Below are 22500 nucleotides of genomic sequence, written 5' to 3' on the forward strand. Positions count from 1 at the left end.
GAACATCCCCAACCCAGCGGGTCCCAAGGTGGCTGATTGTGGGACTAGACGGGCGCAATAGCCGAGTGGTTAAAGCGTTGGACTGTCAATCTGAGGGTCCCGGGTTCGAATCACGGTGGCGGCGCCTGGTGGGTAAAGGGTGGAGATTTTTACGATCTCCCAGGTCAACATATGTGCAGACCTGCTAGTGCCTGAACCCCCTTCGTGTGTATATGCAAGCAGAAGATCAAATACGCACGTTAAAGATCCTGTAATCCATGTCAGCGTTCGGTGGGTTATGGAAACAAGAACATACCCAGCATGCACACCCCCGAATATGGAGTATGGCTGCCTACATGGCGGGGTAAAGAACGGTCATACACGTAAAAGCCCACTCGTGTGCATACGAGTGAACACAGAAGAAGAAGAAGAAGATTGTGGGACAACCCTCAGATATGTGGGTGAGCTATGATATTCACACTCCCGGATCAACTGGCGATGTTCCTATCAGGATGGGGCTGGGCAGCAGGTGACACTCACTGAAGTACCCCATGTGTCCTACGATGGGTCCATCATGCGATCAAGAGGCACGCTACAACCTCTAGCCCAGGGGGTGGGATCCTCGGAGAAACAACGCCCCCTGTGCTCACAGGGCAGGTCTTTGGGCCATGAGCTAAAGTAGAGGTAACCCTGACAGAACCCCCGAATGCTGAAGACGAAGGGTCACATGGCACACACTTACAACAACACCAAACATCAAATCCTACATCCCAGACATTCAGCAGACAGGTGGGTATTTCATGGTAACCCTGACAGAACCCCCGAATGCTGAAGACAGAGGTGTTGGGCTGCATGGCGCGCTCTAACAAACCACAAGACCACGCATCACTGCCTACGACAATTAAAAAAATATATATATATATATATAAAACCAGTTCACCTGTGCCACTTATCCCGGTTCATCAATTTCACCTTGCTCCATCGCCTTTTCTCAACCACTTGTGAGCTACTTACAGCTCTCTCAAAGACATGCCCGAAGAATCAATTGACTGTGCAGTCCCAGTCTTCCAGTTTGAGCCTCCACTGTAGTTAGGAGTTCATCAGGGGGATGAATATTGTCACTGTTGTGTCTGGCTGCTGACAGGGTTTCAATCCTCGAACAGCTGGCACTGACCAGTGGTACCAGGGCTTCCGTTAACATACATATGTGCATCCCTGACTCTCTGAAATGAGAGAGGACGCACTACAGTTTCGACTAGGGAATCTACGGGTCGCACTATAAAACTGGCGTCAATCGAAATGTGAACGATCATGGTGAAACAACAGCGTTCGCTTCTCGTTTCACTAGTTTTCGGTCGGCATCTTATCTTCACGAAATCGGTGACTGCTGTAAAGTTAAATACTTTCGTCTAATCTCCCTTTCCAGCAAATTATTGCCCATTTCAAATACGCTCACAACGAGGCTTGTCGAATATTAAATGATACAGTTTGAAATCAGAATGCCTCCGCTATCATGGCTTGACGCTCCAAAATGCAAACAAGACAAAATGGCTGAACAATCAGCTGACATTGATCAGCCAGCTTCAAAAGGGGGCAGATAACTGAAAAAGAAAAGCCACACTTGGCAATGTTCATGGGAGTAACAAATCAAATGGCTGCAGTATGACGAAGACGCACATGTAACGAAGTGCAGAACTTGTGTTGTGTGAAATTCGCAAACAGGTCATCGTGCAATTCCCGGGAAATAAATGCGTTTGTGACAGGAGCGACAAACTTTCAAAAATCGTCCTTGTATGTCTTTTCATTTTCAGTGGTTCACTCCTCTAAATATTTTACTCTCACTCACTGTGCACATGTCCGTCTGTCTGTCTGTGAGGGGGAGTGAGTGGTGTGTGTGTCAGTATGTGTGTGTGTCTGTGTATGCATGTGTATCTCTCTCTCTCTTCTCTTGTGTGTGTGTGTATCTCTCTATCTTTCTCTGTGTGTGTGTGCATGTGTGTGTGTATCTCTCTGAGTTCAGAGAGTTTTTGAGTGTGTGCGAGCGTGTCTATCTCTTTCACTCATTCAGTGTGTGTTTTTGTGTGTGCGTGTGAACTGACTGAAAGGCAGTGCATGGTGTGTTTGGATGAAAAAAATGGTTTCTTGCCCTGCGACTGACCGGACTCGCTAGAACCACATGAGGACTCCCTAAAATACCTCAGTGGGAGTCCTGTGGACGCTCTAAGCATAAGCCCTGGGTACTAACCACTTCCCCCTTGCGTTTGGTTCACTTGCTGTTTTCACATGTGAGCTTTATCATATTTTATCCTAAAACAAGAGATGAACACGGACACTTCATGATTATCACAACAGTCACCACCATTTTGCCACTGTAGTCGTTGTCGTTTCCACATCCATTTACATAGTTATATGAGTCTTAACAACTCATTCTCAGGCACTTTACAATCATCATAATAGTCTAGTAGCCTGAAAAACATATACAACACACACACATACACAAGCTCACATATGCACCACACACACACATGCTTCCACACACATACACACACACACACACACACACACACAAAGACAAAAACACATACACAAGCTCACACATGCACCACACACACAGACATACACACAGACACACACACACACACACACAAAGACAAAAACACATGCACAAGCTCACACATGCACCACACACACAGACACACATACTTTTACACACACACACACACACACTCACACACTCACCAACACACACACACACACACACACACACACTAAAGATTTCAGACTCACCTCATGTTTAGGATCGATAGCAAAATTCTGCTCCAGTCCCTTTGCTATTTTGTCTGCCATTCTGAAACAAAAGACATTTACCATTCTAACATTCATTCTGTTGGTCAAAGCTGAGCATATGTATGGTGGTATAAATTTGCTCTTGGGACTGATAACCTTGATTCTTCTGATTACAAAGACAGCAATAATAACGCTTAACTTAAACAATCCTATTCATAAACATCACATCCCTTACCACAACCACCGAAGTGGGAAACATCAGTTGTGAAGTTGATTAACACACACACATATATACATATCTATCTCTCTCTCTCTCTCTCTCTCTATATATATATATATATCTACCTATCTCTCTCTCTCTCTATATATATATATCCATATACACACACACATATTCTCTAAAGAGTTCTGACACAATCAGTATGTGAAATGCGGAAGCAAGAGTCAACACAAATGTATATGCATGATGTGGACAAGCACTCATGCAAACAGAGAGAGTGAGAGAAAGGGAGAGAGAGAAGAAGAGGAAGAAGAAAAAACAACAGACAAGCACAGAGTGAGAGAGAAGAAAAACAAAAACAGGTGGATACATTTATGTAGACATCATGCTCAAGAACATCTGGGCATCTGGAGCAATCAGTATGAAAACCAAACTCCGCATCTTCAACTCCAATGTGAAGTCAATTCTGCTCTACGGATGCGAGACATGGCGGACAATGCAGCAGAAGATTCAGACATTCTTTAACACCTGTCTGAGATGCATCTACAAGATCCGATGGCAGGAGAAGATCCGAAACGAAGATCTGTGGGAGCGAGCCGGACAGGAACCAGTGGCCAAGCAGATACTACGGAGGAAGTGGGGCTGGATCAGAAACACCCTCAGGAAGCCAGTGTCCAGCATCACACGCCAAGCCCTGACCTGGAACCCGCAGGGAAAGAGGAAGAGAGGCTGGCCTCGCAACAGCTGGAGGCGAGATACCGAGGCAGAGCTGAAGCAGCAAGGGACCAACTGGACTGGAATGACCAGAACAGCCCAGAACAGAGTGCGATGGCGAGGGGTCGTTGATGGCCTGTGCTCCACCAGGAGCGATGGACAAAATGAATGAAATGATACATTTATGTAGAATGATGGACAAAGCCAGTCCAGAGAGTCAGAGATAAAGAAACAGAAAAAAAACCCAACAAAAACAAACCAAAAAAAAAAAAAAAAACCCACCAAAACCAGTAACCCCCCACCCCCATGCCCCCCACCCCTCCAAAAAAACAACAACAACAAAACTGTTCCTCACCTTTTGACCAAAGACATGCTGAAAGCCACACCAGCACCGAAATCAGGGTAGGCAAAAGAGGAGGGGTCTTCATGAAAGGCAAAGTGATGAATGATGACTGACTGCTGGTCTCGCAATGCTCGCCCCAGGAAAGGCTCCTGCAATCAGTTTGGAAGCGAAATCATATAACAGAGATAATGAGAAGACTGACTCTCACACCTCCCACAGAGGGAGCTTGCAGAGTTTACAAATAGAAGTTGTAGATACGTAAATACGCAGGCATTAAAGTGCAACATACCACACACAAGTATATGCACACACAAACACACAAGCAAACACTCATACACACATGCACATACAGACAGCAAAAATTCAAGAAGCACAGTAGTCAATACGATGGTGGGCAGAACAACGGAAGTGTGTTTTGAGAGATGTTTTAATACTGAACAGGTGCAGCCATGATATGGAGTGAGAAGGGCAGTTTGATCCACAGTACTGAGCCAAGGAAAGAGTGCTGACCTTGTGATTTTTTGTTTCTTCAAGGAGTTGTCACTTATATCCTCTTCATCTGAAATACACATCGTGTTCTTATCGCCACATTAACCCCTATGCTGCCTATATGACGAGATAACTCGTCATCACAAGCATGTACGCTTCGCTGCCACAATGACGAGATAACTCGTCATTGAAATATTCTGACTTTTCCCGGTTTGCATTCAGTTCGCTGACAAAAATGCTGGTTGCTTTAGCTTGGGGAATCTGCACAACTGTAGCAGACGACACAAACTAACCAAATTATTAGCAAAACACAGTGTAGGCGATTTTCTTGGCACTCAGCCAACGCAGTCTAATGAAAACTGGATCAAGTGATCATGTAGGAGGGGTGAAGAGGAGTGGGGTGGAGACTGAGGGGGCGTGGCCCCACATCCATATTATCACTTGGAGAAGTCACAATGCATTGTGTATCTGTCTCTTTAAAAAAAAAAATTTATTGTGGTTGTTCTAGTATGATTTTGTGTGTGCAGATATCCATTTGTCCAGAAAATATATTTTAGTGCAAATTACCTGACTAATATTTGCAATGAACAAGTTGAAAATGTGACAAAAAACAAAACACTGATTTCTAAACAACAGCATGTCACTAAAAATATTTAAAAAATGGGAAAACATTATGTGTTTTGTATTCTTTATTCATTTACCTTTCAGAAAATGTATACTTTTATGGGTCTTTCTCAAATAACAAAGAGCACAGAATTTTTTGAAAATTTATACCCGTTTTTTGTGAAAAAACCCTGGCAAATAGATTTCACTTAAATCTTATTTTCCTGGCAGCGAAAGGGTTAACCTGACCAACACCACGCTTCTGCACGGGGATTTGGACACCTCTTCAGTTTCTGTTTCTGTTTCTCCAGGAGGCGTCACAGCGTTTGGACAAATCCATACATGCTACATCACATCTGCAAGGCAGATGCCTGACCAGCAGCATAACTCAACACGCTAATCAGGCCTTGTGCACATGCACATGTATTTGTATACCTATCATCAGAGCGGATTTCTTCTACAGAATTTTGCACAAGGGCAACACTTACGTTGCTTTCTCAGTGTGCGAAGAGTGTGCTGCACATGGGACCTTAGTTCATCGTCTCATCCAAATGACCAGATGCTCAGTTTCATTTTCCAGTCACTACTTGGGAGAAAGGGTGAGACTGGGATTCGAACCCAGACCCTAACTGACACTGTACTGGCAGACAAGTGTCTTAACCATTCTGCCACATTCCACATGGAAACCATTTGATCACCTCCAAGCAAACAGCACATCACAATGTGAATTCTACATAATGATATCCTGCAAATGTTTCAGTTTCAAAGAAGTGTCAAAACATACAGACTGATCCATATACACTATACCATATCAAAATATATGTAACAAAAAAGAATCGGGTATCTGCCTGGCCAATGCATGAACCCAGCATTCTAGTCAGGCCTTGAGAGACTACTGAATGCTACAGAATGGAAGGAAGAGGGAATCCTTTAATGTTAACCATGCATTGGAACTGTACCGGTAACTTAATGACACATTACAATGCAACAATACGCTGCAAAACATGGTATAATATAAAACTAAATCAGTACAATGCCACACACTGCAATACAGTTCAGAACAATGCAACACTGCCATCAAAAACTTACCTCAGTAACACATGACCCACTGAAACTTTAAGTAATGTAATGCAGCAATTTAACAATGTACAAAAGCATCACCACTGACCTCAGCTTCATCGTGTTGCTGCAGAAACTGTGGGAACCGAAGGACGTCCATGCGAGTTTCCTCTTCACACACAATGAGCCATCGTTTGTCTTTGTACTTCCCTGCCAGACTGAACAGATGTGTGTGGACTGTGATACTGTCATGTCTGTGACAATGACGGGTGGATTAGCCGAATGGTTAAGATGTTGGACTTTCAATTTGAGGGTCCCGGGTTCGAATCTCGTTGACAGCGCCTGGTGGGTAAAGGGTGGAGATTTTTACGATCTCCCAGGTCAACATATGTGCAGATCTGTTAATGCCTTAACCCCCTTTGTGTGTATATGCACGCAGAAGATCAAATACCCACGTTAAAGATCCTGTAATCCATGTCTGCATTCAGTGGGTTATGGAAACAAGAACATACCCAGCATGCACACCCCAAAATGGAGTATGGCTGCCTGCATGGCGGGATAAGAAAAAACAACAACAAAAAAACAACAACCACCATACACATAAAAAATGTTACATGTCTGTCTGAGTGTGCATGTGTGCGTGCCTGAAATCTGATTGAATGACACAGGAAACGAATCAGGAGCGCCCAGTGGCAGCTGTCAGTCAGCTCTAACCAGGTAGGCAGCCTGTTGTGCAAATGACCCCATATTTTTAAAGTGCTTAGAACCTGGTCTCCAACCAAGGATAGGTGCTATATAAGTATCCATATCAATCAATAAATCAATGAGCCACCGTTTGTCTGTGTACTTCCCTGCCAAACTGAACAGATGTGTGTGGACTGTGATACTGACATGTCTGTGACAATGAGCCACTGTTTGTCTGTGTACTTCCATGCCAAACTGAATAGGCGTGTGTGGACTCTGAGATACAGACATGTCTGTGAACATCCACAATACTCTCCTGATCACATTCCGGACACACAGAAACATGCTTATATATGCATGCACACCCATAGCACATATCCATACCCATGTATGCACATGCGCAATCACACATGCATGGACACTGACACCAAAACATGTATTTACACATACACACACACATGCACACACACTCATACATCCATGTACATCCATTTTTACATGCCTAAGTAATAATACACCCAAACCCATACACCCATGTACAAACACATACACCACACACACAAACACATACACACACACACACATTGAATAAGAATTTTGTCTCCTCACTGCTCAAACTCAGAAGAAGAATGTTCACAAGCACATACATCTTCACATGCCCATCCTCACATTTATGCATGCACATATTTATGCACCCAAACACACACACTCACACACACACATGCACACACACATCAAAAGAAAGAGAGAGAGAGAGAGAGAGAGAGAGAGAGAGAGAGAGAGAGAGGTATCAAACACCAATGTGCACAAAGAATCGCACACTGTGCACACACGTACTCCGCAAAGAGAGGGAAGAGAGTCCAAGCCCCCCGTACATCTGGCCATGTTTCATGGGTCAGCACCAGTTCTGGTTGCTCCTCCTGCAAAGAAATACACTAGGCTAGAATATTTTTTATTTATTTATTTTTTTTTTTAAAATCTACTTGCCCTCCTTAGTAACTTACTCAATACTCTTCCTCTTCGCTCTAGCTGGAGAATAAGGCGCCAACAAATCTCCAGTCAGTTCGGTTTTGAGCAAGAGTCAGATTGATTTTTTTCCAGGTCTTGCCCACTGTTTTCATTTCTTCTTCCGCAGTTCTTCTCCAGGTGCCCAGTGGTCTGCCTCTCTCTCTTCTCTTTCTTCTCCAGGTGCCTAGTGGTCTGCCTCTCTCTCTTCTCCAGGTGCCTAGGGGTCTCCCTCTCTTTCTTCTCCAGGTGCCTAGTGGTCTGCCTCTCTCTCTTCTCTTTCTTCTCCAGGTGCCTAGTGGTCTGCCTCTCTCTCTTCTCTTTCTTCTCCAGGTGCCTAGGGGTCTCCCTCTCTTTCTTCTCCAGGTGCCCAGTGGTCTGCCTCTCTTTCTTCTCCAGGTGCCTAGTGGTCTGCCTCTCTTTCTTCTCTTTCTTCTCCAGGTGCCTAGGGGTCTCCCTCTCTTTCTTCTCCAGGTGCCCAGTGGTCTGCCTCTCTTTCTTCTCCAGGTGCCTAGTGGTCTGCCTCTCTTTCTTCTCCAAGTGCCTAGTGGTCTGCCTCTCTTTCTTTTCCAAGTGCCCCATGGTCTGCCTCTCTTTCTTTTCCAAGTGCCCCGTGGTCTGCCTCTTTCTTCTCCAGGTGCCTAGTGGTCTGCCTCTCTTTCTTTTCCAAGTGCCCCGTGGTCTGCCTCTTTCTTCTCCAGGTGCCTAGTGGTCTGCCTCTCTTTCTTCTCCAAGTGCCTAGTGGTCTGCCTCTCTTTCTTCACAATAAGTGATCATCATCATAATCATCATCATTAATAATAATTATTATCATTATTAGTAGTAGTAGCAGTAGTATTAGTGTCATCATCACCATCATCATCATTCTTATCATCATCATCATTATCATCATCATCATCATCATTACTATCATCATTGGTTTTTAATTTGTTATCATCATTATCCTAAAACTGAAATACTTCCTCACACACACACACACACACACACCTGTGGCAGGTGAGACAGCTGCTGAGCAAAGTGCTGCCGGAACATCTCTGCCCTATCGGCGTGGAAAGGGTGGGGCTGCGTCAGCACCACCACCACCACCTCATTCAGCCACACACCTGTAGGAAGGAATCAAGGTCAAGGTCAGGACCAGGCTGCACTGACGAGGTAATGATGAATGAATTAATGCCACAGTAAAAGTGTGATCTTCTCATGCACCTGTGTAGTTCCAGAATTAACCATCTCACCAAATTCACCAGAAGCGTTCTGACCCTGTAAGGGTAAACCCTTCTTTTATTAGTCACTATGTAATGACAAAGGGATTATGCTATTGCAAAACGGTGATCTTTCCCTGTGCCTATGTAGTTCCAGAATTAATCATCCTGCCAAAGCCATCAGAAGAATTCTGACACTGTAAGGGTAAACCCTTCTTTTATTTGTCACTGCCTTTCTATCACAGGGCAATCTGGGCTTTTTTTCTTTAATTCTTTTTTAGCAATTCCTTCCATCGCCCTAAATACTAAACAAAGGTTATCCATGGCAGTCAAAGGTTTATAGTAAAAAGGAAGGATATACAAATCATTTCTTCATCTTTTAACACAATTATCAAACACTAGTGACTTTTTCTATTAAAAAAAAAAGAAAAAAAAAAGAAAGAAAAAAAAAAGGAATAGTCAAATGGAAACATCTTATTTTCTTTTAGCGTTTGTTTACATCTCTTCTTCTTTCTATCTCATGACCAACATCAGCTTACTAATGGTTCTTACTATTATTACTGCATCCAGGGTCTTTTTTGTGTTTCTATAACTATAAGTATAACCCAAACTGTATCATCCATTACAGGAACTGTAACTAACATGAATATGTTATCTTTTGTGCGTGTATACGCATGAAGGGAGTTTCAACACTAGCAGATCTGCACACTTGCTGTCCTGGGAGGTAAAAAAAAAAAAAAAAAAAAAAAAAATCCACTCTTGATCCACCAGATGCTGCAAGGATCAAACCCAAGATCCTCAGAATTTAGGTCTGACACACAAACTACTCACCTATCATGACCCTTAATCAAAATGCTCTCTGTCCAACTGCCATCAAAGCCTAAATGACTGCATCATTTCAGTATTGTGATGTCTGACATGTATGTTGAGTGTTACGTTTGTACATGGTGTTTTTGTGCACATGACTCCATGCTGAGAACTGCTTAGAACTTGGTCTTTGACCAGAAGTAGGCACTATATCAGTACTAATGTGATCATCACCATCAACTGATGTTAGCGTTTGGTTGGATGTCAGTGCAGAGTTATATATGTAAGCTGTCATTCTACTTCTACTGTTCTAGTGTTTAAATGCATGTTTAACACATCAATTTTACACTGCACAAAGTAACTGAGAATGCTTTACATAGAATGGTATGAAATAAATTATTATTGTAATATTCAATATTATTATTACAATTTTTTTTTTATTGTGCAGAAAGTTTGAGATTGGGTTGATTTTGAAATATCATGGACTTACCTTCAGTTTGAGTTGGTCCCTGAGACTGATCATTGTCACCCCATACAGTGCCTGAAAAACAGAAATAGAGCATGATGTAAAGGATCAATTTACAATCTTCATCCTGACAGGAAATACATTTGAGGAAATAACTATATGTCTGATGTATGAGTGTCTACACACATATATTTATATATATATATCATTTATGTATAGAAACACACACACACACGTGTATATAAATATATATATATATATGTATATATATACATTGTCTACATGTGTCATGTGTGTGTGTGTGTGTGTGTGTGTGCGTGTGTGTGCATGCCTGTGTACACATGCATTTATGTGATTCAGAATATATGAATTGTGCACTGCTGGTTCTTTGATGGGCAAAAAGAACATCATTTAAAAGTAACATGTACATGCCTTTCCTCTTTATTTTCATCAAAACATGTATGTGGCAGGCTTACACCTTGATATGACAGGTTGTTCTGCATCTACTAGAAGTAATAAAAGTCCAGTGGCCAATCCAACCTCCAAGAAATGCAAAGTGGGAGTCGCTCAATCAGCAAGTATTCTCAATCTGAATCTTGCATAAAATTATGGATCTGTGGTTTTGGCACTCACACCACCATAACATATTCTGCATAAACTTTGTTTATATGCCAGAAATTTTTCTCAGCTCTGAAATAATCTTGTGCTTGAACTAGAGGGCCTCTGATTCATGCAGATATTTGCATGCTTCATTTTATTGGCTTTACTTCATGTCAGCCCCTTGATCCTCTCTGATGAAGTAACGTTACACTGTCCATTTATTTCCTGCCTGGATCAAAGTTTGCAAATGATTTACAAAAGTAACTTCCCTCCTGTTGCACAGTCTCTGCTGTGCATTATTGTCAGAAACATCTGAATTGTGGATTTGATGAGGAGATGAAACTGGGCAATTCTTTTGCATTACCTGGTTCTTGAATAACTAAACAAAAACATGTTTAAACATAAAGTCAAAACATAATCAAGACCCGAATGCATTAATGTGAAACGTTTCCATTTGGGATCAGAAAAATTGTAATGAGATAGATCTACATGACTAAGAAAACTGGTGTGGGACTTCATTGAAATTAATTGAAAAAAGATAACATGGTTGCTATGCATTTGCATGCTACTTCTTTAGTACATTTAGTGACAAGTGTTTAAAAATTGCTGCAAATCTCACAGAAAAGAACACCCCAAAAGAGTGCTTTCAGCGCAGATGTGAAAGCAGACGCCATGGCCACGTTTCGAGAGCTTCCTGTTTAGTCTTCATGGCCGTTAAGTCTCTGGTGATTGGATTGTATACGTACAGCGGTCCAATCAATTCTTCTTTAACAAAAGTTCTGCTTGACTGCAAGAGTTGTTTACAAGATGGCTGGTGCTAAAAGTTTTCCGAAGTGGTTGCTGCATTGTAAAGAGGATATAACTGAAACAAAGGTATTTTTCACACAATACTTTAGCCAGCTCTGTTGGCCTTTGGTATACCTTCCATCTGTTTAGTTAACAATACACACTGAGGCTCTCACATCAATGCTGTTGCTGCCTAGGCCAATAAAATAGCCTTCATCTAGAGAAATATTTGTGACGGAAAAAGTTGTTAAAAACATTGTGATATGTTGCCTACATTTCGTTCCCTCTCAAATGCCGTGAAGAAGGCCTATACAAGGATGGAGGGGAAGAAATGTAGAGTATACATTTAAAAATGTTTTTAAAAAAACTAATTTACAACATTTTCCGTCATAGAATCGAAGCAGTACAGAGAAGAAATGTGGTTATTGCCTGTGGTTGTTCCGCCCGAGTCCACGCCAACCACTACAGCCATGTTGTACACTGCCACCTTCAAGGATCCCCACCAACAGAACCTCATCAACAACCTTGAGCATGTCGAGAGGCGTGCTACCAGGCGCATCATGCCAGACTTTAGCAGTACCCACCACCAGTGCCTCAGAACTCATCTCTTGGCTCAAGCTAGAACCGCTTCAGGGTCGCAGGAAAATTGCAAAAGCCATGTTGGTACAGGATTGCTAAGGGCCCCGTTGACTAGCGACCCCCAGAGGGTACTCTCCAACCAGATCCCGACCTTCCAGAAGGCAGCATGGGAAACGTTTAATCTCACACTAAGTGTTCATAGGGCATTCTTTCTTCCCCTCAGCTATCCATATCTGGAATGCCCTTCTCTTCTCTTCTCTGCTGACTCTACTGACTTTATGGCTGTAGGCAAGTTGTCCAGGCCTGTATAAACCAACAAGGTTCCTAGTCTTCAGCTCCCCCACTGGAAAACAGTGTTGTTGAAGGCTTGGGTTGTGGCATTTGGGTGTATTCTCAGAGTCTGCTTCGGTAGCTGGATTTGTTCAGGTGAAGTGACATGAACAATCCTTTTTTTCTTTTTCTTTTTTCGCCTTTTTTTTTATTTGGTCATGTGGGGTCTTTGCCCAGATATTTGGGCTTTCCACATTACTGTGAAGAAGAAAAAGAATAACCTCCTCTGTCTTGGAATTAGTTAAAGTTTTTAAATCTTTAAATGATGCACCGTCACAAAGATCTTTGGTGTACACAGTTTGAATCCACCTTTGTTCTCCCTATTGTATAATTACATTGCATATTTACAATGTATATATGTGTTGACAGGGGTCATTATACTAGCAATGGAGCATGTGTGTGTGTGTGTGTGTGTGTGTGTGTGTGTGTGTGTGTGTGTGTGCTGCAGGAATGGAATGCCTTTCTTCACGAGCTGAATGATGCCATTCAACAACAGCTGACCCAGAACCATGTGCAGTACTTCACAGACCTGTCTGATGCTGAAAAAGAACTCTTCATGCAGCGAGCCACCAAGGCTATTGAAGGAGGTAATATGTGCTGCCAGTTCAGTGTCGTTTGTGTTGTCCTGCGGTGTGGAGTGTGCATACAGTGTGCATGTTTGTATGAGTGTGTATGTGTGTGTGTGTGTGTGTGTGTGTGTGTGTGTGTGTTTGTGTGTGCTTGCATGTGTGTGCGTGTGTGTAAATACTAATACATGTGAGATGTGTGTGCACACATAGATGTGTGTGTGTGTGTGTGTGTGTGTGTGTGTGTGTGTGTGTATGTGTGTGTGTGTGTGTGTGTGTGTGTGTGTGTGTGTGTGAATGACATACAAGGGATGGGTACACTTCCATTCACTATAACGTCATGCAACATGTACAAGACTCAAGACTCAAATGGTTCATTGTGCTTTGGCCCCAGGGGGAAGGTGTCAGAATAGTTAAGACACACATCTGTGAATACAGTGGCCATGAGTGACTAGGTTCGATTCACGCTCTCACCTTTTTATCCCAAGTTTGTGCGGAAAAATCAAACTGAGCATACTACTAGCTAGTCATTTGGATGTGACAATAAATCAAGGTCCTGTGTGCAGCATGCACTTGGCGCATTGAAAAAGAACCCTCAGCAACAAAATGGTTCACCTCTGGCAAAATTCTGAGGAAGAAATCCACTCACACACACACACACACACACTAATCTATCTATCTATTTGTATGTATATATATATATATATATATATATATATGTATCTAAGCACAGTGGGTTATGCTGCTGGTCAGGCATCTGCCTAGCAGATGTGGTGTAGCGTATATTAATTAGTCCGAACACAGTGACGCCTCTTGAGAAAGGGAAACTGAATTGACGATAGACATGCACACATACGTGGGGGGTGCAGGGAGTTAGGGGGCTATAAATTTCCAACATGATTGTGTGCTACCTGCGACGTGTCCACCTGTGCAGGGAGGTCGTTCCAGGGCATGTTCAGCAAGGTGTCCATGCTGATGGACCAGCACCTGAATGAAGACGTCTCGCGCCAGCTGATGGAGGACTCTCCCATGGACACCAAGACTGATCTGGTCATTGAGGGCGCCGAGGAGGGGGTGGGTCTTCACTGCTCTGCTACCCCCCCCCACCCCCCCAAAAGAATGGAGTATGACCTCCTGCATGGCAGGGGGTAAAAACAGTCATGTTGATGATGATGATGATGTGGGTACTTTTTGTAGCACCTATCTTGGGTCAGAGACCAAGCTCTAAGTACTTTACAAACATGGAGTCATTTGCATTAACTCACTCTGGATGAATAGTTTTCTCCCTTGCTTTCCCCTGCAGACGACCCATTTGTTCGGGTTAGGAAAAAAATCACAAAAAATACAAAACACAAAGTAACTGAATGAAACTCCCAGTACTTGACACACTGACCCCTCTTCTAATGTTGTGTGTATGCCCTCCCCCCTCCCGGTCTTCACAGCCCTCAGAAGCTGAGTCACTGTCAGTACCTTCTTGCTGGTAACTTTCTTCACAGCAAATACTTTTTGCAATGCCTTCATCATCCTTGTCGATGTTGAAACCTTCAGTTTGAAGCAATTTAATAACTTCAGCAGCAGTAAAAAGCCGCTGTCATGATCTAAGTTGCTCCAAAAATGTCCACTTGTATTGCCTGCGACAGCATTTTCGATACGTATGCAGATTAGCTTGTCATGTGGGGTACCAAGGTCAGCGGCTGGCCAGTGAGTGTATAGTCACGGAAACCTCACGAAGAAACTTTCCATTCAACCCTTGATACAGTCACAGAGCCCAGTGTAGCTTCGATTTTTATGCTACCCATGAGGAAAATGTGGACAAATTTTAATTGTTGAAACCGCTATAGTGTTCCGTCGTCCGGAATGCTACCATATAGCGTTCCATTGTCCGGAGTGAGTTGAAAGCCCTCTCGTGTATGTGAGTGAACATGGGAGCTGCAGCCCATGAACAAAGGAGAAGACTTCTCTGCTCTACTGCATTACTTTTTGTCACAACAGATTTCTTGATTTGATTTTCAGGCTGTTCTCCCTGGGAAGAGAATGTCGTCACCCTTTTTTTTCTTTCTTTTTTCTCTTTGCAACAGTGCATGTGTATTCATTTTTACTATCAGAGTGGATTTTTCTACAGAACTTTGCTAGGATCAGTTTATTTGTCACTGTGGGTTGGTTTATGTGTGCTAGGTGCACACTGCACAAAGGACTTTGGTTTATAATCAGATCCGAGTTAACACAACTTGTGGGGAAAAATGTGTGTGTTTTCGTGTGTGTGTGTGTGCGCGCGCATCCGTGTGTGTGTGTGTGTGTGTGTGTGTGTTTTGTTTGTTTGTGGGATCAATATCACATGTTTGTGTATGTGTTTATGTGTATGTGGGGGTGGGGGGAGGGAGGGTTTGCGGGGGTGGGGGGGGGGGTATGGGGGGACTGCGCACAGGACTCATGTAGTTGGCTTGTGGCCATCTGCCTGAAGGCAGTCGACTTGATGTCGTCAGACAGGTTGTTCCACTCCATTGTTGTTCTAATAAAGAAGGGATGCTTTATGTGTCTGTGAGACTCATGTTTATGTTATGTTTTTATCACTGTCTTGCATGCTTTATGTGTCTGTGAGACTCATGTTTATGTTGTGTTTCATCACTGCCTTACACTGAACCGTGCAGGTGGTCAGCTTGCTGAAGAAGTGGCCGGAGATGAAGTCCAAACTGCACGTGTGCCTGAATCAGCCGCTGGCCACTCCCATCCGTCAGCTGGCCTGGAGACTGTTTCTCAGCAACCCTAAAAGTGAGTGCGTCTCAGCAGTGCTAAAGGTGTGTCTGTGTTTCTCAGCAGTCCTAAAAGTGGTGTCTCTGTGTGTTTCCCAGCAACCCTAAAAGTAAGTTCTCAGCAACCCTAAAAGTAATCGTGTCTCAGTGTGTTTCTCAGCAACCCTAAAAGTAATCGTGTCTCAGTGTGTTTCTCAGCAACCCTAAAAGTAAGTGTGTCTCTGTGTGTTTCTCAGCAACCCTAAAAGTAAGTGTGTCTCTGTGTGTTTCTCAGCAACCCTAAAAGTAATCGTGTCTCAGTGTGTTTCTCAGCAACCCTAAAAGTAAGTCTGGCTCAGCAGTGCTAAAAGTATGTCTCTGTATGTTTCTCAGCAACCCCAAAAGTGTGTCTCAGCAGTGCTAAAAGTGTGTGTCTCTGTGTGTTTCTCAGCAACCCCAAAAGTGTGTCTCAGCATGTGCTAACAGTGTGTGTCTCTGTGTGTTTCTCAGCAACCCCAAAAGTGTGTCTCAGCAGTGCTAACAGTGTGTGTCTCTGTGTGTTTCTCAGCAACCCCAAAAGTGTGTCTCAGCAGTGCTAAAAGTGTGTGTGTCTGTGTCATCTTCTCAGCGCTTTGAACCCCATCAGTGCAGCTGCACTGCAACGTCTGTGGACCAGCTCTTCAACAGCTGAGTCTCAAGTTTCTCAGCTTTTCAAGGAGGCATCATTGCCTACCACAACTGCTAGGCAGATGCCCGACCAGCAGTATAACCCAAAGTGCTCAGTCAGGCCTTGAGTTCCTGCATATCTATTCATGTACCTATCAGAGTGGATTTCTTCTACAGAATTTTGCCAGAGGACAACACTTTTGTTGCTATGGGTTCTTTTTCAGTGCGTCAAGTGCGTGCTGCACATGGGAACTTGGTTTGTTGTCTCATCCAAGTAACTAGACACTGAATTCAATTTTCCAGTCAAACTTGGGAGAAAGGGAGAGAGAGCGAGATTCCAGACCAGACCCTCGTGGACACTGTATTTGCAGAATAGTGTCTTAACTCACTCAGTACGGCCAGTCCTCTCTTCTCCTCTACACAGACCCCTCGGATGTCCAGTGTGTGTCTGAATGACCCAACCTTTAGCTTCCATCGTCAGAACTGTGGTATTCTTTGTCAACATTCACCTCTTCAGTGTAAGAGCCTTCCGCTTGCAATATTTTGATGGTGGTAATTGGGGTGAAACGCTGTTAACGTCGTCTCTTTTGCCGTTCGTATGGAAAGAGTTAACTATTCTGCCGCCTCCCTCCAACAGATGAGAACATTGTCAAAGCCATACTTCATACACAAAACGCTCACAATGTCATGAAAAACATGCTCAATCCTGTTGAAAGCACAAGTGAGCAACGCAGAGGCTAAAAATAATAAGCTAAAAGCACTGGGTGAAAATACAAGTGATTAAGAAAGTGAAATTCAACGTGCCTACTGCAGTTTAGAAATATCTATACTCAGTCCAAAGGAAGCAAATAGGTGTTACAAATATATCTGTGCTTGGGGGGTATAAAGTATTAAAGGTTATTGTGTTTTTGTGTCGCCTTAGAGGACTGCCCTTATAAGCAAAATTGTGCAGTGAAAAATTATTGATCTTTCAAAGCACTATTTACCTGAAACAAAAAAAAAAACCTCCCTGAATCATTGGAAAAAACGCAGGATTTCAGCATTTAATCCTGGCTTGAAAAAGAAGAAGCAAAAACCATCTGCTGAATGCATCATTGAAAAAAAAGTGTGTGTGTGTGTGTGTGTGTGTATTCATGAATGCATGTGTGTGGTTTTGTGTGTGTGCATGTGTACATGCATGTGTCTGTGTTTCTGTATGTATGGCATGCATTTCCATGTGTACACATGCAGCCCTGTGGCACACACAAAACGTGCACACAAGCGTGTTTGGTGTTATTTACTGTACCATGTCAAACTGATGCAAACCAGACCTATCTGTTTGCTCCTCTTGGCCAAAGGTTTGTGGCAACTCAGTGATAAGATGTCTCATTTGGAGCCGGTCTGTTTATACATACTCAGATTCAAACACTCGACTGTTGGCCGCCGTTCTTTCTTTGTCTCTGGACCTTGCATTTGGAATTAACTTCCTCTTTTGCTTCGTCAGGTCTCCGCACTCAGCTCTTTCAAAACTGGCCGTAAAACCCACCTTTCTTCCCAAGGTAGCCTCCCTCCCCTGCCTCTTCCTTGTCTTCAGTTTCTCCAGTTTTAGAGTTATGCATGCGTGTGAATGACTGGTGTGAAAGCGCTTTGATTTGTCTCTGCACAAGGTTTAGCGCTATATAAATATTATTATTATTTTTTTGTTTGTTTTGTTTTGTATGTGTGCAGCCCGCAAGACGTACATGGAGCTGCTGAACGGGAACCCACGCAGCGCCATCTCGCCCCTGGACCTGGAGATCTCCCAGAAGTGTGAACAGCTTCTTCTGTCAGAGCCCACCTTCTTTGAACTGAAAGGATCCGTAGGTCGGTGGGGATCCGTGGTTGTGAGGGGAATGTCTGTTTATTCTTTGAACTGAAAGGATCCGTAGGTCGGTGGGGATCCTTGGTTGTGAGGGGAATGTCTGTTTATTCTTTGAACTGAAAGGATCCGTAGGTCGGTGGGGATCCTAGGTTGTGAGGGGAATGTCTGTTTTCTTAATATCTTGTTGTTTTGGGTTTTTTTTTGTTGAGGCGCTGTGACACAATCGGTTTGATGCTGAAGTCTGATACAGTGTTCGCCAGTGAACAGGGTTTCAGCATGGGAAAAGTGCTTCACTCCAATTGTCCTCACTCCACCCAGGTGTGGACTGGTGCGTGACTTCAGTCATGGAAGGTTAACTCCCAGAGTACTGCCAGTTAGCTCCCCTGACTTTTCCAAAAGACGACCCGTTTGTATGGGTAAGAAATAAAATCACCAAAAAACAAGTGTTAGAATTTATTAACTGAAAACTTCAAAACTAAGAAGTCAGTTGTGGACAAAATGCAAAACTTCCTCTTCTTCCTATGCTATCATACAGTGAGATGATGGAAGTATCTTTTTTTTTATGTTCGAAATTTGCACACACTGATGACTTGTGAACAAATCCAGGAAAGCACAAAGAGTTTCAAACAGATTAAATTCAGAACATTGTGTAGCCATGATGGGCCCCTTCCTCTAAGTCTGTTGTCTGCCTTGTGGGTGAGACAAAACTGGGTCAGATGCCATTGTTGACATGCACCATTCACGTGAACCAGTCATTTCGAAAGTAACTCTCCTGCTGTCAAGCACAGCAACACATGCTGCATTTACTGGTCACAGTGGAGAGTGGAAAGGTCAGTGAAGATATTCTTAGCTCAAAACGTCATTATGGAAATTAGGTGCCACTCCAAAAATTCAAAACTCTCTAAGGCCCTGATCAGGCCCCTTTGTCTGAAACGGTTGTAAACAGTGTGGCCCTGATTGGGGCCTTTCATCCGGAGTGAGTTAAAACTGTAGAAGGGGGGTGGGGGTGGGGGGTGGGGGGGGATTGGGCCTGGCCTTCTCATGCCAAGCCCTAGAAAAATGGGGAAAACTGCAACACAACTGACAAGACTGGAGAATCTGATGAACAGTTCTTCTGTCCCATGTGACTTTCAATCTGAGGGTCCCGGGTTCGAGTCATGGTGATGGCGCCTGGTGGGTAAAGGGTGGAGATTTTTACGATCTCCCAGGTCAACATATGTGCAGACCTGCTAGTGCCTGAACCCCCTTTGTGTGTAAATGCATGCAGAAGATCAAATACGCACTTTAAAGATCCTGTAATCCATGTCAGCGTTCGGTGGGTTATGGAAACTAAAACATACCCAGCATGCACACCCCCGAAAACGGAGCATGGCTGCCTACATGGCGGGGTAAAAACGGTCATGCACGTAAAAGCCCACTCGTGTACATGCGAGTGTACGTGGGAGTTGCAGCCCACGAAAGCAGAAGAAGAAGAAAGAAGATGTCCCATGTGACTCATCACAGGGTGAAGGGAGAAGCAGTATTCATGTCATTATTTTTACTGATTTTTTTTTGGGGGGGGAATCATATGTTTTGTCTGCGGCTGTGCTGGTAAAGCGGCCTGTTTGCACCTCTGTTAGTTTTTACCCTGGAGTCAAATCTGGCTAGCCCAGTTTGATTTCTAGAGGCATTTCATGAGATTACTTTGGTCCTTTTAGGAGCATTTTATGGGATAATTTTGGTCTGTTAGGAGCGCTTTATGGGATGACTTTGGTCCTTTAGGAGCTATTTATGGTATACTTTTGGTCTGTTAGGAGTGTTTTATATGATAACTTTGGTCTTTTAGGAGTGCTTTATGGGATGACTTTGGTCCTTAAGGAATGCTTTATGGAATGACTTTGGTCCTTAAGGAATGCTTTATGGGATGACTTTGGTTCTTTAGGATCATTTTATGGGATGATTCTGGTCCTTTAGAAGCATTTTATGGGATGACTTTGGTTCTTAAGGAATCCTTTATTGGATGACTTTGGTCCTTTAGGAGCATTTTATGGGATGACTCTGATCCTTTATGAATGCTTTATGGGATGACTTTGGTCCTTTAGGAGCATTTTATGGGATGACTTTGGTCCATTAGGAGTGTTTTATGGGACGACTTTGGTCCTTTAGGAGTGCTTTATGGTATGACTTTTGGTCCTTTCAGGAGCATTTTATTGGATGACTTTGGTCCTTTAGGAGTGTTTATGGGATGACTTTGGTCCTTTCAGGAGCATTTTATGGGATGGCTCTGGTCCTTAAGTAGTGTTTGGTATGATGACTGATCCTTTCAGGAGTGTTTTTTTTGATGACTTTGGTCCGTTAGGAGCGCTTTATGGGATGACTTTGGTCCTTTAGGAGCCTTTTATGGGATACTTTTGGTCTGTTAGGAGTGCTTTATGGGATGACTTTGGTCCTTTAGGAGTGCTTTATGGGATGACTTTGGTCCTTAAGGAGCATTTTATGAGATGATTCTGGTCCTTTAGGAGCATTTTATGGGATGATTCTGGTCCTTTAGGAGCATTTTATGGGATGACTTTGGTCCTTAAGGAATCCTTTATTGGATGACTGGTGCTTTAGGAGCATTTTATCGGATGAATCTGGTCCTTTATGAATGCTTTATGGGATGACTTTGGTCCTTTAGGAATGCTTTATGGGATGACTTTGGTCCTTTCAGGAGCATTTTATGGGATGACTTTGGTCCTTTAGGAATGCTTTATGGGATGACTTTGGTCCTTTCAGGAGCATTTTATGGGATGACTTTGGTCCTTTCAGGAGCATTTTATGGGATGGCTCTGGTCCTTAAGGAGTGTTTTGTGGGATGACTGGTCCTTTCAGGAGCATTTTTTGGAATGACTTTGGTACTTTAGGAGCATTTTATGGGATGACTTTCAGGAATATTTTACGGGGTGATTTTGGTCCTTTCAGGAGAGTTGTAATGGATGACTTGGTCCTTTCAGGAGAGTTGTAATGGATGACTTGGTCCTTTCAGGAGAGTTGTAATGGATGACTTGGTCCTCTCAGGAGAGTTGTAATGGATGACTTTGGTCCTTTCAGGTCCTTTCAGGTCCTTTCAGGAGAGTTGTAATGGATGATTTTGGTCCTTTCAGGTCCTTTCAGGAGAGTTGTAATGGATGACTTTGGTCCTTTCAGGTCCTTTCAGGAGAGTTATAATGGATGACTTGGTCCTTTCAGGTCCTTTCAGGAGAGTTGTAATGGATGACTTGGTCCTTTCAGGTCCTTTCAGGAGAGTTGTAATGGATGACTTGGTCCTTTCAGGTCCTTTCAGGAGAGTTGTAATGGATGACTTGGTCCTTTCAGGTCCTTTCAGGAGAGTTGTAATGGATGACTTGGTCCTTTCAGGTCCTTTCAGGAGAGTTGTAATGGATGACTTTGGTCCTTTCAGGAGCATTTTACGGGATGAAGGCGGTGCTGTCCTACCACCACGCCATCCAGCGCACCAACCACCGACTGCGTGACGCCGACTACATGCTGGTGGTGCCCTTCGTCATGGTGGCCAACCCTCACCTGTCCAGGTAACACACCCTTGGTCATGGTGGATATCCCTCACCTGTCCAGGTAACACACCCTTGGTCGTGGTGGATATCCCTCACCTGTCCAGGTAACACACCCTTCATCATGGTGTATAACCCTCACCTGTCCAGGTAACACACCCTTGGTCATGGTGTATAACCCTCACCTGTCCAGGTAACACACCCTTGGTCATGGTGGATAACCCTCACCTGTCCAGGTAACACACCCTTCATCATGGTGTATAACCCTCACCTGTCCAGGTGACACACCCTTGGTCATGGTGTATATCCCTCACCTGTCCAGGTAACACTCCTTTCATCATGGTGTATAACCCTCACCTGTCCAGGTGACACACCCTTCATCATGGTGGATATCCCTCACCTGTCCAGGTAACACACCCTTGGTCATGGTGGATAACCCTCACCTGTCCAGGTAACACACCCTTCATCATGGTGTATAACCCTCACCTGTCCAGGTAACACACCCTTGGTCATGGTGTATAA

At 43.6% G+C, this 22500-nt stretch overlaps 2 protein-coding genes across 2 annotated transcripts in view; one reads left to right on the forward strand and one right to left on the reverse strand.

Moving 5' to 3' along the window:
* Window positions 1-11646, reverse strand: part of LOC143274985 (beta-1,3-glucosyltransferase-like) — a 33514-nt gene extending 21868 nt beyond the window's left edge. The window contains exons 1-7 of the mRNA XM_076579019.1: window positions 11575-11646; window positions 10380-10430; window positions 8871-8986; window positions 7716-7798; window positions 6304-6412; window positions 4056-4192; window positions 2767-2827 (exon numbers count right to left, since the gene is read on the reverse strand). Of these exons, the coding sequence (XP_076435134.1) occupies window positions 2767-2827; window positions 4056-4192; window positions 6304-6412; window positions 7716-7798; window positions 8871-8986; window positions 10380-10430; window positions 11575-11629 (612 nt within the window). The 5' untranslated portion in view covers window positions 11630-11646. The remainder of the gene's footprint in view (window positions 1-2766; window positions 2828-4055; window positions 4193-6303; window positions 6413-7715; window positions 7799-8870; window positions 8987-10379; window positions 10431-11574) is intronic.
* Window positions 11647-11762: 116 nt separating this feature from the next.
* LOC143274604 (uncharacterized) overlaps window positions 11763-22500 on the forward strand; it is a 39215-nt gene continuing 28477 nt past the window's right edge. Inside the window, exons 1-6 of the mRNA XM_076578470.1 lie at window positions 11763-11828; window positions 13099-13237; window positions 14151-14290; window positions 15865-15985; window positions 18319-18453; window positions 21870-21999. Of these exons, the coding sequence (XP_076434585.1) occupies window positions 11763-11828; window positions 13099-13237; window positions 14151-14290; window positions 15865-15985; window positions 18319-18453; window positions 21870-21999 (731 nt within the window). The remainder of the gene's footprint in view (window positions 11829-13098; window positions 13238-14150; window positions 14291-15864; window positions 15986-18318; window positions 18454-21869; window positions 22000-22500) is intronic.

This window comes from Babylonia areolata, chromosome 29, assembly GCF_041734735.1.
Source record: "Babylonia areolata isolate BAREFJ2019XMU chromosome 29, ASM4173473v1, whole genome shotgun sequence".
Classification (NCBI taxonomy): domain Eukaryota; kingdom Metazoa; phylum Mollusca; class Gastropoda; order Neogastropoda; family Buccinidae; genus Babylonia; species Babylonia areolata.